At 47.0% G+C, this 17,717-nt stretch overlaps 1 protein-coding gene across 6 annotated transcripts in view; it reads right to left on the minus strand.

Annotated features, from left to right (window-relative positions):
• The window catches only part of Vstm4 (V-set and transmembrane domain containing 4), a 100,069-nt gene that overhangs the window by 37,441 nt on the left and 44,911 nt on the right, over positions 1–17,717 (minus strand). For 5 of the 6 annotated variants that reach the window (XR_015451059.1, XR_015451058.1, XM_087210590.1 and 2 more), the window contains exons 5-7: positions 16,873–16,906; positions 1,733–1,839; positions 595–656 (exon numbers count right to left, since the gene is read on the minus strand). Coding sequence is in view for 4 of the 6 variants with exons in the window: in XM_087210590.1 (XP_087066716.1) it covers positions 595–656; positions 1,733–1,839; positions 16,873–16,906 (203 nt within the window). In the remaining 2 variants the exon portion in view is untranslated. The other variant, XM_087210589.1, reaches the window with a different exon arrangement.

Genomic DNA, 17,717 nt, shown 5'->3' on the forward strand with positions numbered 1-17,717 from the left:
ATCAGCAAAATCCAAATTTGGGACATGCTGAAAATGACTGGCTCCTTTTTAAGAGTTGTCAATGACATGAAGAAAGGGAGGGAGGGAGGAAGGGAGGAAAGGAGGGAGGGAGGGAGGCAGGGAAGAATGGAGGGAGGGAGGGAGAGGGTAACAGTAAGGCATCAGTGTCAATGTCCTGGCTGGGTAGAGACACCATGGCTCTGTAGATGCCAAGGTGCAGAGGAGAAGGGAGGAGGGATGTGGAACTCTGTGCTATCTTGCACCTCTTCTGCAAATCTAAAGTAATCTCAAGGTGAAGACAGTCCCTTCAGAGTGAGTTAGCAGAGGAAGTGATACAAACTGATCCATTTTCTAATTTCTACATTTCTGAGTGTGACTTTTCCCCCCTTGGCTTTGAAAGGTAGCATTTAGAATCCCATTTGGATTTTTGAAAAGTCACTCCAGCAACTGGGTGGGGGACTCAAAGAATCTCACCTAGGAGGGAGAACACCTAAGTTTGGGGACAAAGGTACCAAGAACTTCCAGCATGCTGTGAGTCACCCTGTTCGGCCCTGAGGGGTGTACAAGGCTCGACAGCCCAGCACGGTCACTTACCAGGGCACCCTTCCTCTGTGGCTTCAGGAGCTTTGGCCTGTGGAAGGAGGTAGCAACGGGAGCTGCAGGAGAACATGAGAGGTTTAAGTTGTTCCTCTCCCTCCTGGATCCCCCTAACAGTTCACCTGCCATGAGCATCACACACATGCTGTGCTCTGCATGGGCTGCAGACCCCTCCAGGATCCCTGCACAGAATACCAGCTTTTGAATCAGATTGCAGAGGCCGCTCCTCATGTGGTGGGGTCCCCTCTACCCTTTGGACACATCAGGGTCTCCCTGGGCTGGCTCAACAAAACAGCTCTGCATCTGTCGCTTGGTGAAGGCTAGGGCTGAGCCCTATCCTGGGGGGTCACTGTCCTGCTGACTCACTGACCTGGAGAGTCATGACAGAGCCTCACACAGGTCACCATGAGGTCACCAGGAAGACTCTCCCTGTCTCCATCCCCAGGAGCGATTTGAGACTTGACCTTGGCATTGAAAGCCCAGCTCTATGATCTGGCTCTCTAAGTCTCATTTGCTCTTTCATGAAGCAGGGTGTTATCCACCCAGGGATGGAGACTGCACCTCCGGGTGGCCCAGAACTCATCTTGCTAAGCACCAGGTGTGGGGTAAGATACATCTTACTTTGTGCATCTTACATTGTGCACCTGGGAGTTCCTGTCCTCCCAACTGTATTTCAAATCTCTTGAGGTACGGGCAGCTAAATTGCCTGGTTATTGTAGCAACTATCTGCAGACAGCCTTGGCTCTCCTGTCTTGGGAAACAGCTCACTCATGTTGCTCTAAATCAAGATGACAATCACAGAATGACCCTCATTGTATCCCCAGGATAAACTCAAAAGACACTGCATGCCAGGGTGACATCTTTAAAAAGCTTTTCTTCCCTGGAAGTGGACCAAAGGGCTGTAGACAGGCCCCAGCCCCTCCTCACCATGTGTAGGATTTCAAGAGTTCTTGGGGAAATGCAATGTGGACTCCTCTGTGGCTATCAAACTTTCCCCAACCTATGCTGGGCTACCCATCCCCACTTGGTGGAGCACCAGTTGTGAGCAGAGGCCAGTGGGAGTGTCCAGTCCATCATCCATCGAAGGTCACCTTCCCACCAGTCCCCTTCCCAGGCAGACCTCATCCGCCCTCACCTTTGGCGGGGACTTCGGGGGGCACATCCACCTTCTCCTTCCGCCTCTTGCCCTTCTTTGGCTGCAGTGGGGCCAAACTGGTCATGCTAGTGACAGTCTCCCCAGAGCTGTAGAAGAAAAAGGCCTCAGTAAAGCTGAAGTCTGGTTTGTTGCAAAGCAGAAAAGGTCAGGAACCCCTCGGTTCTGAGAGCTCCTGCAGCTGTGTGAGGAGGGCTGTCCCACAGCAGGGTGGGGTGGCTTTACTCTGGTCTCCAGGGACCCAGCCTTGGCCAAGATAAGGGTGATGAGATGAGCCTGTCTGTGATTTATGAGGTGCTATTTAAAGTTCAAGGTTCCCTGGAGGAACCTGGAGCCAGCTTGTCAACATTACTTAGGGTTGTATGGGTGGACGCCTTATCCGGCTTAATGGGTCACATCAGCTGGCTTGGCTGGGTACTGCAGGATATTAAAGAAGCCTCTAGAAACTTCTACTTGAGCTCTGTTAAATCCGAGATTCCTGCCCATGTCTTTGTGGCTCACAATTCAGACACAAAGCACCTGTCAGCACTGAGGGAGGCCTGGAGGGTTGCGCCTGGACATCCAGTGTCCCTGTGCTTGCTGGTGCTTCTGCTGGACAGATGAAGTGAGTTCACCCTAAGAAGGCTGTGTTCCCACTCAGCCACCCCTGGGGACCCAATCCCTGCAGTTATGAGTGTCTTTCCACGTTATTCATGCTAATCCCCAGTGCTGGGGTGACAAGCCTTTGATGAGAGAAGGCGGCACAGGAGTACAGATGCCGGTGGCACTCTGAGCGGCACTGTCCACGAAGAGCAAACACAGAAGCCACCCCTGTGCTTGGCCCTCTAGGTGTGATGTGTCCATAGACCTCCTCCAAGGGCTGGTTTTGTCCCAAAGCTCCTTGGCCCCACCACCCAGAGGGTGGTCCATTGGAGCTCCTGTCCTCAGGCACGGGTTCCAGCTAGGGGTGTGTGGCTGCTAAGGAGGCTCCCTCCCCAACCCATGAAGGAGACACTCTCAAAATCCACAAGAACATGGTCAATTGTCCAGCACCCAGTGAACAAAGGCATCCACAGGGGCTCCCGCCCTGAGGGAAAAGGCTCTATTCATGTAAAACATGCTAACACTCCCCCGGGGAGAGGAGTCCAGTCTGACAGGGACTGCATTGCTGCATTCCCAGAACACGACAGCCACGATCAGAGACACAGCAGCCTTTGCCCAGAGCTCGGGGCTGGGAAGGCAAACCCTTCCTGTGGAGCGCACTTCAGCAGCATCTGGCAAAAACACAGAGGCTCAGACAGCTCCTCTTGGAGGACTTCATTGTGTGGATATCCGTGCATGTGTGTGAAATGATGCATGCATGCGGTGTAAGATGAGGTGTCACTGCGCTATTTCTTTTGTTGCTTGTTTGGGGGAATTTTTTGTTTTGTTTTTTGATACTGGGTATTAAAACCAAGGCCTTCACTCTCAGCTCCATCTCCAGCTCTTTTTATTTTTTATTTTGAGGCAGGGTCTCCATGAGTCACTAAGTTGCCCAAGCCAGTCTTGAACGTGTGATTCTCCTGCCTCAGCCTCCCAGAGTGCTGGGATTACCTGTGTGTGCCACCACATCTGTTTCCCACACTGTTTAGAAAAACACTAGATTAGAAACAGCCCAACCGCTAATTATCTGGGGACTGGTGAGCAGGTCATGGAGAATCTATAGGTGGGGTCTCTGTAGCTAGGAAAGGAAGACAGAACAATTTGTGCCCAAATGAGGAAAGATACATTGTTGAGTGAAAAAGCTGGGTATTGGACACTGTGTGTAATGTCCTGGTCTTTGCATAAATATACGGCAAAATAATAACATGTTAGAATTCACTTGTGTATGGATAAAAAAATCTCTAGAAATAGTCACAAGAATTTAACAATCATAGTTCCCAAGAATGGGGGAGTTGAGAGCCTGAACAGATGTGAGACAAGACAGAGAAAATTATTGCTGGATCTCTTTATAATTAAAGATAAATGAATATATACATATACTTAATAAGAGAGGCTATTCTAATAACAGTCCTGTATATTTAAAAATAAATAAATGAAGACTGAATCATACAAGTGGGAAAAATTCCAAGAATACAGTTCCCATTGAGATGCCCCAAGGACGGCTTATTTTCTTTGGGAACAGAAACGCTAACTGGTCCTTGCTTCAGAATACGGGGAAGCTGTGTAAATTCACCAATAGCCAAGAGGAATGCAGGTTTACAAAACGCTGGCCACTAAGAGCAAGCAAGGGATTAGAAACTCTCAGAATTGCTTAAATATACAGACATGTGTACAGCATGGTTCTGGAGCTTTTTAAACTCTCAAAATGTTTATTTTTTCTTTCCAATATAAAATAACACAGTTTATGTTTTAAAATCATAATGACAGGCATAAAGATGAAAGGAAACAAGTCTACCAGGACTAAAACACTACCTTTAGTAAATATTTCCAAAACTCTTTCCTCTTATTTGCTTTTTTTAAAAAATGAACTTTATTTTTTAAGAGCAGTTTTAGATTCAAATCTGAGCAGAAGGCACAGAGGCCCATCTGCCCCTCCTGCCCATGCCCTCCCCCCAACCTCCACTCCCCACCAGAGCGGGAACTGCTGAGCCTGCACTGACCTATCACCCAGAATCTGCACACTGCCCAGCTGGTGCAAGGACCTGTGTCCAGAATCAGAGCATCCTACAGTGTCCTTTCGCTGACTTAAAACTCCTCTGTGACCTGCCTATGTGTCCCTCTGTCCTTTCAATCCTTGAAACCACTGACCTTTACTGCCTCCATAGTGTTGCCTTTCCTAGACTGGCACAGAGGTGGTATCCTACATCCATAGCCTTTCCAGATTAACCGGCTTCTTCCACTAAGTAACATGCATTTAAAGTTCCTCCAAGTCACTCGCAGCTTGATGGCCCATTTCTGATTAGTGCTGAGTGCTGAATAATATTCCATTGCCTGGATGTACCACAGTTTGTCCATCACCTACTAAAGACATCTTGGTTGTTTCCTAGTTTGGGCAATTACGAATGAAGCTGTCATCAACATCCATGTGCAGGTTTTTGTATGGCTAGAAGTTTTTAACTCTTCCTTGTTTTATATATTATTTTTAAAAAATCATACTAAATTCTGCATCCTTCTATTTACTTAATCTACATTTTCATATTCCATTCTCTTACTATTCCAGTGAGAGGATAAGCCACAGTTTATTTAGCCATGCCCTGACACCTAAACACCTAATTTGTTTTCCACTTCCACACATACAAAACCACACACATTTGTTTTCCATTCTGAGACTTTCATTTTAAGTTGGGTTATGAGAGCTGGAATTACCATGTCACAGAGGGGGACCACCTTAAAGGGTACTTAATACCCACTGTCAAAACTATTGCCAACAAGTTACTACTCCTTTACTCAAGGCAATGAGCAAAACTACCTACCATAGCACTCTCTGAACACCAAGTTTATCGGTTTAAGAAATTACTCATTTTATAAAGAAAAATGTGATCCTCTCATTCCTTGCCTTTTCTGATTGTTAGTGCAGGCAAACAAAATTTACTGTGTTGGTCTGGAGTGTTTTCTCATTCAAAATGTTTCCACTTTTATTTACATAGGATTCTGTGTTTTTCTTGTAGATTTGCATGAACCTCTACATCAGTCTGACATAATTACCGCAAATATTTTCTCCAAAGCTTTTTGAATTCTGCTTTTCGTTAAATGCATAATTTTTCTTTGTTTTTGCTGAAATCTTGATATTTTCCTTTTTTTCTGTGGCCTCTGAGATTGGATAATCTCACCAACTGCACCTGACACATTGCACATTCAAATAAGATTTCTATTTTCTTTTGTCTTTTCTTGGATTTAATTCTTTAGCTCTTTCACAGAAAATGGAAGTTGCTGGAACATGATTTAGGAGAGCTGAAAAAGATCTGTTTCATTATCACTGCTTTCCTTTCAAACAGCAAGACCACTGAACTAAATTTAGTTCTAATTCCTAGTTGCACAGTGAGGCCTCTTATAGAGAGGGTCATGGTGACACAGGGCAGATGTTTCTCATGGAATCTCCTTCCTCCCACTGCTCAGCGGAGCTGGCAGGACTGTGACTAAGAAAGCTCACCTGACAATTCACTTACTAGAAAAGCCACCTGCATCTCAGGTTGGAATGGGGCTGGTACCACAGCGGGTGTTGCTGGTGCCAGGCCTGGGAACTCCCTGGAAATGGGGAGTGGGGGCTGTGCCACCAGAGAGGAGCTGTTTGTGGGAATGTGTTGTCCAGTGGGGCTGTTTCTGGCTGACCAGGGCCTGGCAGGGGGTGGCAAGCATGGGGCCCTGGGGACATGGACACAGTTCTCAGAGTCCCCATGCAAAGCCAGGGCACCTCTGCTGCTTCCCCAGGCAGCTGGATTAGTGAAGAGCACTGGCCCAGGGTAGCAGGCCCGCCCTGGAGCTGGCCCAACTATACTGGCTTGGGCAATGTCCCACCCTGATCTGTAAAATAGGTTGACCAACCCTGGCTAACAATCTCACAGGGTCACAACACAGGTCAGATGAGACAGCATCGTATAAACAAGACAGCAGGAAATGGCTAACTAGCACCTAGCTCCAGCGTCCAGTGCGTGGGCACAATGTGAGCCTTCCACAGTGCACCTCTGCCGGCACGCTGTTGCTGCTTGGGCATCTCAAGCCAAAGGAAAGAGATGCCAGCCCCCACCGGAGCCATGACCAGAAGACCTTGTGCCGGGGGCACACAGCAGGTCCTGCCCTGCCACGTGCTTCCCATGAGTGCAGAACACCAGCAGTTCAGGGCAGACCAGACAGGCCATAAGGGCAGAGGCTGCACCCTGAGCAGTGGATCCCTGCCCAGCACAGCAGGCACAACAGACAATCTGGATTTTGCAAGGCACTGCACAAATTCTGAGCACTGGTGTTTTGTAGAAATCAAAGTCAGCAGTGGTACCCTAACAGCCAAGCTTGTGTCTGCCTGTGTAAGCCACTGTGACAGGGACTGGGTGTCCATAGCCTCCAGCCTCTCCACCATGAGAAAGCGGGACCTCAGAGGGGCCAAAGCTTTCCAAACAGCATTGGCCAGACAGAGATGTGGGACTCCATCCAGTCGGCCTGCCTTGCTGGCCCTGAAGGAGGGAACTTGGGCTCAGCCCAGATAAGAAAACTGGGACAGGAAAATGTCAGTCTAGACAGAGCCACAAGGGCTGCTCTGGGCTTAAAGCAGTCGCTAAAGAGAAGGGAGCAGAAGGCGACATCAGCATTCCAATGCATTATGTTTGTGTAAGTTCAGGCATTGCAGCTGCTCAACTGAAGCTGATGGGAGGAGGAGGGCCTGAGCCCAATGCTGTGGTCTCAGTGCCAAACCAAGAGCCATCGTGGCCCAGGAGTAGACAGGGAGGAGGCAAGAAATGTCCCGGATGCTGTATGGAATAAGTGATGTCAAGCCCTAAGACAGTGGGCATGGTAGGCAGCCACATGGAATTTCTGTCTCTGCTCTAGGGCCAGGAGTGTTTGGGAGTAGAGAGAGGAAGAAAAGAATGGACATAATTATAAGGAAGATGCATCCACACAACCACATGCTGCTTTGGTAACTGACCCTGAGATCAAAGCACACCCAATGTGGAACCACAGCAGCCGTCCCTCTCATGTCCTGTGGCCATCAGATGGCTGTCCTTTTACCAGCGTATCGAGGATGTGCCGAGGTGTGGCTGACTGTGGGAGTCCCTGCTCTCAATCACACCATGGATGCCAGTGTTCCCTTGGTCCAGGGCCATGGATCCAAATGCCCCTGGATATCTGCCAGCCTCTTTCCTGTGGGGTGGGCAGGGCTCTCCTCCGGGACACAAGCTGCCTGTCATGTGGTCCAATGGGAGTTGTTGTGGCCTGAACTGGGACAGCCAAGGACAAAGATCCAACAGAGGAAGCTCTAAGTGGGTGGGGTAAGGCAGCCTATTTATTGTGGTGTTGCTGCTGCCCTCGCGGACCCAAGCTCTGCCGCTCCACGCTGTCATGGGAAGGCACTGCAGATGGTTCCTTTTACTGAGATGCCCCAGGCATTCTTTCCCCACCTGTGTCCTTCCGTCCTGACCTGGGTAGTGATGGACCCATCCATTCCTTTCCCATGACCATCACACAGCAGCACACTGGACACTGCCCAGCCTCATACCCCATGATGCTAAGTGTCAAATCTTGCACTTAGGACCTCGACAGCTGGTCTTTGAAACTATGGTGGCAACTTCTGTCACTTTTAATATGATCATATTAACAGCTGCAGGTGCCCCCTCCCCAAGGTCAGCTGCCACCAATGAAGGCCAAGGGATTCATGCAAATAAGGCAAGTGCCTGGACTTCTCACTCCAGGCTTCTGGAACTTGCTTCCTGGGTCACCTGCCATGAAATACCTAAGGTCAACTGGTGCCACTTGTGAGGGGTTGCTTAGAAGCCACACAACTAATTTCACTTCTGAGATGAGTGAGCAGCCCCACCCCATCACAAGGACAGCCTTGAAAAGACTTTATTGTTAATGAGTAATACATGTCAAGCATGGATAATTGTGTCCAGTGCCTGGCAAATGCTTAGCAGGTGTCACCTGCCATTATCTTACCAGTGTCACTGGCATGGTTGGCATTATGGAATCTGCTGAGTGCTGGCATCAAGTGTGGGCCAGGCAGAGTCCTCTACATGCTGAGCCAGGTCCCTATGCCTGGACAGGGCCACCAGGCTGCCAAGGTATAAAGCATTGCTTTTTTTGGCTGTCTCTGTCCTAGGAGGCCTGGTGCATATTTTGTATGCATATTCAGAGCAACATCATAACATAAGCTGCTCTTTGATGCACTGGTTCCAAGGTGCCTCTCCATCCCAGCCTCCCAGCTCCTATCCTAAGTGGGTCACATTGCCCCAAAATTCTGTTAGAGCCAAAGGAGATGACACTGCAGCAGCGAGAGAAGCTCTCTCCGTGATGCCGTGCCAGTCACATGACCTCCACAGCATCACCTCTGCCTGTGTAGGTCTGTGCTGGTCAGAGCTGGTCCACAACAGGAAGTCAGAGTGGTATCTGCTGGTCAGGAAGAGAGGCAGTGCCTTCACAGGGGCCTTGGGTGAGTGCGGGGCCTGTCCCATTGGCTCCTCTTCCTTCCCAAGGATATTGCTTTGCCTAGGGACAAACAGGCATCTGGAGTCAACACTTCCCAGACAGGCAGCACCCTTGTCCCCCTGTATCCCTTTCCTAGCCTGGAATACAAAGGTTCAGAGGGAAGAGACTGAGGAAGTCTCATTCGTGCCCTCCATCTGGGAGGTGAACTTGCACCCTGTGGGATTTTGATGAAGATTAAAAATAAATACAAAGCGCCCAGCTGTGCCAGGAGGAGAGCACACTGTGAACAACTGAGAGTCAACAGTCCATGACCACTGTCATGTCAGTAATCCTCATGGTGACCCTGAGTCTTAGGGATAAGGACAAATCTGTACCCCATTTTACAGAGGCTAAAACACTCCCGAGAGGTTGAGCTACTGGCCCAAGGTCACAAGCTGCCAGGGACACTGGTCAAATAGAAACCAAGGCAGTGGGTATCCAGGTGGAGTGTCCTTTATACCATGTGAGAAATAAGCCACCCTGTGGGCTGCCCTGCCACTGCCACCCTTGCCAAGTGGGCGGTGGAAGCAGACACTGGGCCTAAGCCCTGGTAGGAGCACATGACTGGGAAGTAATGACAAAAGCAAGCCGGAAGGAGGCTGATGGGGGATGCACACTGCCTTGTGTCTTTGCCCCGATGCCATGCGTGCCTGGGTACCCAGGGACAGGAAGTCTGCCATGTATGTGTGGGTTGAAGACCAAGCAAAAGGAACACAGTGTTCAGAGCTTCTGTGCCCTTGGAGACAGAAGGTCCTCTTGTGCACACCTCTCAGTGACTGAGTGACCTGCCCCAGGCTCTGACGTGGGTCCCAGGAAGCCCTACCTACAGCAGCTGCCCATGCCAGAATCCATGGTCAAAGGAGAGCCTGCTGACTTTTCATCCTCATATCCACACCTCTTCTGGGAGGCCACTGGGCTTCTCGGAGTCAAGTTGAAGCCAATCCCTGCAACCATCCCTGTCCCCTTCCCATGTCCCCTTCCCCTGACTGACATCTCCAGCACCTGCCCCTCGCCTGCAGATATGGACACATACAGTCAAGCCAACCTTCTAGGGCATCTGGATCCAGGGGTCTGGGGCCGGCTCCCTCCTGTGCCACCATGCTGCTCACAGGCCAGGAGCCCTTAGCGCCTGTCACCTGGGGAACAAGCGATGATACCCCCCCTATGGAATGCTGGGGGTACTGAAAGAGGGGGCCTGGGTTCCCTGCTTAGTGCCCTCCCCAGGCCGAGACATTTCATACAAGTGCATTGTGGCTACTGTTGTCAGCAGGATGACTGCTCATCCCTGCCCCTGGCCCTGACCCCTCCTGACGCTCTGCCTGTGTCCTCAGGGACCAAGTTCCTCCAGCTCTGCCACTCACCTGCCAGGCTACCCATGCCTGCCTTCACTTGAGCACTTTCTCATCCTTCAGGCCAAGTCTAAATATATCTCCAGATACTGTCTCCATTTTAAAGAGAGGTTAAAAAACTAGCCAAGGGCACACAGCAATCAATGGCAGAGCTTGGATTTGAATCAAGGCAGCCTGGCCCCAGGGCCTTAACCTCCACATCAGGTTGCCTTTCACAGAAAGAATACATGCTCCATAGCCCTGTGACCATTTAGAATTATAAAAAAGTAGCAAGCTCCGAGTTCAGAGCACCTATTTCTAGTTCTCTGTGAAATCCTGTCTCTCCTTCACTCTGAGATCCTGAACATGCCACTTGTTTGTGAAAGCCCATATTCGCTTTGTTGGGGATGTTTAGAAATCCCTCATAGTCCAGAGGAGACTGGAAATGCTTTCCATCAAGCTCATAGAGCATGACCAAGCTGTGCCTGTACTTCATCCTGCATGTGCATAGCCTGTGCCCATTTATCCACAAGGAGACCATGAACACAAGGAACGGTGTGTGGCTTCAGTGGTGGCTGTTGTAGCTTAGTGTCCACCTAGATGATATCATTTGTGAGCCCATCATTGGCTCACACCTGGGAGAGGCACTGGCTGGGCGCTGCACTGCCATCTGTCCCCTCAACAGCTTTCTTTAACATGGGCTGGAGGGAGGGAGGCACCCACCCTTGCACAGCTGGTGGGGTTTCATCTGCAGCCTGATTTTCCATGACTTTTAGAGCAGTTTCACACTGACTGGCTGTGCTGCCCTATGTCTGCTCTTCCTGGGGAAGGCGTGTTTAAAATCCCACTGTCCCCTCTGCTCTGGGACATTTCGTCCTTGGGACACTTGGCCATGGGAAAGGAACCCTCTTCTGACCCCAAGGTCAGGGCCACCCCTCCCAGAACAGGTGACTTCTGACCTCAGGGACAATACACAGTCAAGAGCAGACTGATTTTCCTCCCCTTTGAACTTCTCTTAGCAGATCACAGACTTCTCCAGGCCCACATCCTGCCCAGGTCACTTGGCCAGGCCCCTTTCGCTGTGACCACAGTCTCCAGTTCCAGGCTGTGGCTTCTTCCAGAGGTTCCCTACCCTGCTTGAGGTTTCTCTCCCTGGTGTCTCACCCTGGTCCTGGGCTTCCTCCCCAGCCCCCTAAGGGGGAAGTGCCCAGAGAACAGAGAAGGACAGTGGTCCTCATGGAGCTCAAGATGCACAGTGCAGTGGCTCATGACCAAGGGGAAAGCCATAAACCAGCCTCCACCTTCCTCACTGGGAGCACCAGCGTGGTACACTTGACAGGACCCTGGGATCGTCTCTGGCTTTGGTGTCACAGTTTGGGTCTTGACAGAGGCCATGTGCTAAAAGCTTGCTGGCCTGCCTGTGGTGCTACTAGGAAGCTTGGAGAAGCAGGGACTCATGAGAAAGTGGGTTGTGGGGGTGTAGGTCACTGGGACGTGGCCCCTTCCTCTATCTCTGCTTCCCAGCCACCATGAAGGGAGCAGTTTTCCTCAGCTACTGGCTACCACTATGACACTCTGCCTCACCACCAGCCTAAAAACAATGGAACTAACTGACCATGGGCTGGAACCCCTGAACTCATCAGCCAACATGAATTCCTCTTCCTTTAAGTTGATTTCCTTAGGTATTTTGTAACAGTAAAGGGAAACTGACTGACACACTTGTGTCAGGGCTGGAAGCCATCCTTGCTGTACCCACAGACCCTATGTTCACCACACAGGGTGAGGTCCAGGAGGGAAGGAAGGGACCCAACCCAGCAGGGACTGTGTGCTCAGGACAGGCCAGAGCTGAGTATCACAGGAAGCAAGCTCTGAGTACCAATGGTGGGCTCTGACTTCCCCAGCTACAGCCTCCTCAAGGAATAAAGGCCCACACCCTCTCACCCTTGGGGCCTAAGGAGATGCATGCTTCAAAAAAGCAACAAATAGCTTCACTGAGGTACCCTAAAATTTATTGATCAGAGTGTACAGTCTGATCATTTTAATAGATTTAGTGGTTTAACAGATTTATAAAGTTGTGTAACCATCACTACAATAGTTTGAGAACATCTTGATCACCCCTCAAAAGTTCCCTCTTGCCCATTTACAGTTAACCCCCACTCCCACCCTCAGGCAACCACTAATCTACTCTCTTTCTCTATAAATTTACTTTTTCTAGGGATTTCATTAAATGTAATCATATAATATATAATTTTTACAACTAGCTTCTCTCACTGAGTCGTATTTTGACACTGGTGTACACTGCACTGTTTCATTGCCACATATGTAGTAACTCATTGGACATTGTGTGGACCATAGTCATGTTTAGATTGCTCCAGTGTCTGCCTATTAGGAAAGAGGTGGCTATGAAGAACTACACAGAGGCCATCTGAGTTCAGTTCCCTGGGGTTGATTCCCACAGGGGGAACTGCTGGGTCCCATGGTAATTTTAGGGTCTTAAGACATTAACAACATATTTTCCCAAGGAGCTACACCACTTTACATTCCCACCAGCAATGCACAAGGATCTATGGTCTCCACACTCTCTCCAGTCCGTGGTGGTGTCTATCTTTTGGATTACACCCATCCTAGTAGAGATATAGTGTGATTTTAATTTAATTTTCATTAAAATGATAATGACTAATGATACTGAACATCTTTCCATGTACTGAATATCTTTTTTTTCTGTTATTGTACTAGAGATTGAATCCAAGCCTTTTCACTGAGCTATATCCCTAGCCCTTTTGTTATTGATTATTTTAAGATAAGGTCTCCCTAAGTTGCCAAATTGCCCAGGCTAGGATTGAACTTGGGACCCTTCCTCCCTCAACCTCCCAGAGCACTGGGATGGCACATATGCTGCACCACACTTAGCTCATTTGTGTATCATTTATTCAAATCTTTTCATCCATGTGAATTGTGCTGTGTCATCTTATTATTGAGTTGAAGATCCCTTTATATGTTTGGAAACAAGTTCCTTATCAGTTATTGGATTTATGAGTATTTTTGCTCACTTGTTGGCTTATATTTTCATTTTTAATAGTGTCTTTAGAAGCTCAAGGTTTTTCATTTTATCAATTCTTTCATTTATGATTCTTGCATAGGGTGCCTTTGCTCAACTCAAGGTCATAAAGATTTATCTCCTGCTTTCTTCAAGAAGTTTTGAAGTTTTAGCTCTGAATGTAAAAATTCAGAGCTCAGACCCTTTTTTAGTTAATCTTCAAACAGTGTGAGCTAAGGGTCTCTGTTCTTATTTTGGTATGTTGCTATCCGCGGGCCCCAGCACCTTCTGTTGAAAAGACCAAGCTTTTCACACCTTTGCTGAAATTCACTTGACCATAAATGTAAGGATGTATTTCTGGGTTCTTGGTTGTGTTCCAATCCCTGAATGTCCTGATTACTGCAGCATCAGAATGGGTTTTGAAAGCATTGTATATAAATCCTTTAACTTTGTTCTTTTGCAAAATTTACACATATAACCTAGAATCAGCTTGGCACTTCTAAAAGAACTGTGTGTTTAATTTCTATGTCTACAGCTTTCCCCACTGTCATTTTGTTATTGATTTCTAGTTGATTCCACTGTAGTCCAAGAACACAGGGCACGCTTTCAATTCTTTCAAATGTGCTGATGTTTGTTTTCAAGCCCAAGATATTCTCTGAGTTGGTGAATGTTCCATGGGGCTGAGAAAAATGTGTTCTTCAATAGTTGCTTGTTTGATAGGTGTCAGGGGATTGGGCTGGCTGATTCTGTTGTTTATGCCTTCCATGGCCTTACAAACTGTCTGTCCACAGTAGGGCTATCAGTTGCTGAAAGGAGGGTCTGAGGTCCTCACCAAAACTCTGGATTTTTCTCTTTCTTCTTTCAGCTCTTTAATTTTTGCTTGATATTCGTGGCTTGTTTGGCGTATTAATCTTTGTCTTACTAGTGGATTGATCATTCTATCACCTCATGCTCCTCTTTGCCTCTAGACAGTTTCTTTTCCCTATGAAGTTTATTTTATCAGATGCAGTATATTTATTCCTGCTTTTTTATCATCTGTGTCATATATCTTCTTCCATCCATTTACTTTCAACCTACCTACATTCCATGAAGTGAGTTTCACATACACAGAATATATTTGGATCATATCTTTTTTTACACTCTGCCAGGTTCTACAACTAAAGTAATGTATTTAGAGCTCAAAATTAAGATAAGTAGTATGGTTAGCAATTAAGTCTGCCATTTTATTTTGTTTGTTTCTTATAAGTTCTCATTCCTCCATTTTTATGTGACTTGAATATATATTAACATTTAACTTGATTTTTCAATAGTGCTTTTGAGTGGGACTTTTTGTGTAGTTATTTTAGTAGTAGCTTTGACTGGCCACAGTCTACTGGAACCAATATACCTCCACTGAGTAAAATGTGGGACCTTTCCTCTATTGGAGTCCTTTTTATCTCCACTTTTGAATATCATTGTCTTGAGTATCAAATGGTTTTATACTTTTGTTTCAGTCATCAAATTTGGTATTTAACACTCATGTCTATTCATGGAAAGTAGAGCCTACTGCTCTTTCCATGGTTTCTGCTTCCTTTCTCCTCTAAGATATGTTTTTTATGTCTCAAAAAAGTTTTTTAGCCATTATTTTAAAGCAGGTAGGTCTGACTCATTTTTCTTGTATTTGAGAATGTCTGTATTTCTCCTTCATTCCTGAAGGATAGTTTTGCTGAGTATAGAACCTGTGACTGACCGTTTGTCGTTTCAGTATTTGAGAAAAGTACTGCTTCTTTCTCTCCTCCATGGATTCAGAAGAGAAACATGGGAATTCAAGTTTATCTTCTGCTTAATTATATAATTCATCTTCATATGGATTTCATTGGGTTTATCCTCTTTGCTGTTCTTTTTGTTTTCTTGGTTTTTTTGTTTTGTTTTGGTTTTTTTGGTACCGGAGATCGAACTTGGGTCCTTGCGCTTGTGCAGCAGGTGGCGAAACCACTGAGCTAAATCCCCGGCCCCGGTTCTTTTAAATCTATGAGGTTTTTTTTTTTCTTTTGCAAAACTGGGGAAATTTTCAGCCATCATTTTTTCCATATTCTTTCAGCTCCACTCTTTCTCCTCTCTTGAACTCTCATCATAGAATATCTGATTTCTAGTCCTGTAGTCTTTGAGAACTGTTCATTGCTCACTTGTTTTTAGTCTGTTTTCTCTCTGGGTTCAGATAAATTAATTCTATGAATCTGTCCTCCAGCTCACTCACTATCCACTGACATCTCTACTTATCCAATGAGATTTTTATTTCTGTTATTATATTTTTCTGTAATTCCCTTTAAAAATAAGTGCTTTTTACTAGTTGAGAATTTTTATTTTGCCACTTGTTTTAGGAGATTTTTTAATTGGTTGTCAAAACATTTTCATGACTGCACTTCAAAATCCTTTGTCAGGTCCTCTTAACACCTGATCCATGTCAGGGTTGATCTGATCAATGTCTTTCCTCATTCAGGTTGTGATATTTGTGGTTTCCAATGTGATGGTTGATTTTTGTAGTTCAGTTCAGAGGTCTGGGGTCCTATTTAAATTGGTTACTTTTGCAAGTATTTTTCCTGTTTAGTTTATAACCCAGTCCTGCCCTCCTTCTGTGGGCTGTAGTTCCAGAGAGATTTTCACTTCCAGAGCTTCCCTGTCTTACTTTGCTCTGTTTGGTTTATCTGGTGCTTATAGACCCTGCTGGCTTAGCTAAGACAATGTAAAGAATTTACCCTGGTTGGGAGGCTGGATGCTTCATGGTGAGTGAGGAAGATTCAGGCCCATGGAGGCAAAGAGGCTTCCTAGCTAGGCCTCTTGTGTCTGGGTACCTCTCCAGTTTATTCTTTAAGCCCTGGTGTTACCTGGTGCCTAGGGTGGGAGGGGTTCCCACTCCACCCACCTGCTGGTGGTAGAGGGCTCCCCAGAAGGGGTTAGAGGAACTCCAGTCAGAACCAGGAAGGAATGAGCTTACCTGGATCCTTCTGTTGGTAATTTGGGGATGGATAAAATGGGTTAGAGTCACCTTCCATTGGATGGAGAAAACACAAAATGCTCTGTAACCATGTGCCTCCTCCAGTCCTAGGATCCCAAACCAGTTCACCTTCTTTCCACCTCCTAGAGTCCTCCTTTGGTTGTCTCTTGAGCTATTTCCAAGGCTTATAGGTGTGTTTAGGTGTATTTACGCTATCTCATCTGGATTAGCAGTCCCAAATCTTTAAATAATTTAAGTTTGCAATATCTCCTACAGCTACTGTTTGTCACCCATGAGGTATATCTCACCAGGTAAAGTAGGCAAAGGGGAATTAGTGGAAAGGGATTGACGGGAATGTTTGGGGCCAGAAAGATCAACATGGCTTGGACCAGCTATGAAGAGCACACGCCAAGCCTCTGGCAGGTAGCACACAGGCTGAGCAGCATGAGCCACTGGGCATCTGACCCTCTGGGGGTGGTAATCAGAGTGTGGATTCTTCAAACACATGCAGATCACATATTTTTTGGCTTGTTCATACACAAATATGCAGACTTTTATGTAAAAATACAAATTTAACCAGTTTCTTGGTAATATCAAAAGAAAGTAAAATAGCAAACAGTTTCATTTGATAATAGGAAGAAAATATTCATACCTGTTCTGAGGACATTTCACCAAATAATGTCTCACTGTGAGAGAAAAGAAAGAATAGGAGATGGTAAGTAAATGCTACTTCAAATATATGCACTCCAGGAACGTCATGAAATGCAGGGGCCCAGCCTTTCCTATATCTTGGTGCTGCGTCAGCCAATTCTCAGACAGAGGAGCACAGCAGAGCCATCTCAGGGACTCCACAGTGGCTTGATATTGTCTAGTTCTGGGCTTAGCCAGGCACCAAGCCACACACCCTAGACTTCCATTACATAACCTACAGTATTCATTTTAGGCCAAAGCAGGTTGAGTTGTTTCTAACCTGAAGGCCTCAGCAGTAATAAAGTCACCTAACTCTTGGGCTGTGCCTCAGTCATGAGGAAGCCCTCTTGGGCCCAGATGGGACAACTGGTCTCCAGGTAGAGCTCTTCCCTATAAAATGGGTTTGCATTCTCTAACTGATACTCTTCCAGGACTCAATTAAAGAGGACCTTGGGAAAACAGCCTTGGAGCAAGACATCCCTTCTGCAGTAGGTCTCCTTTGGGAAACAATGATTCTGACTACAGAGGAAAAAACAAAAATACTCAGCCACTGAAAACAACAAGTGTGCAATATAAGTACCTGAGTTCACGTCAAATAGGAGGACAGCCAGGTTGCAGCACATGGCTACACCAACGGTGAGTGAGTAATCCCTCCTAGTATCTGTCCATACCCACACTGACTTGAGGCTTGGTCACATGGCTTGCTTGGGATGAAGGAACATTAGCCACTGTGCTGTGGAGAACCCTTCTTCTGCCACACAAAGAGAACGGGCTGGCCCACTGGGACATGGGGACCCATACAGCAGC

Source organism: Heterocephalus glaber, unplaced genomic scaffold (genome assembly GCF_053883595.1).
Source record: "Heterocephalus glaber isolate CG9 unplaced genomic scaffold, H.glaber_assembly_v1.0 deba00001150, whole genome shotgun sequence".
NCBI lineage: Eukaryota > Metazoa > Chordata > Mammalia > Rodentia > Bathyergidae > Heterocephalus > Heterocephalus glaber.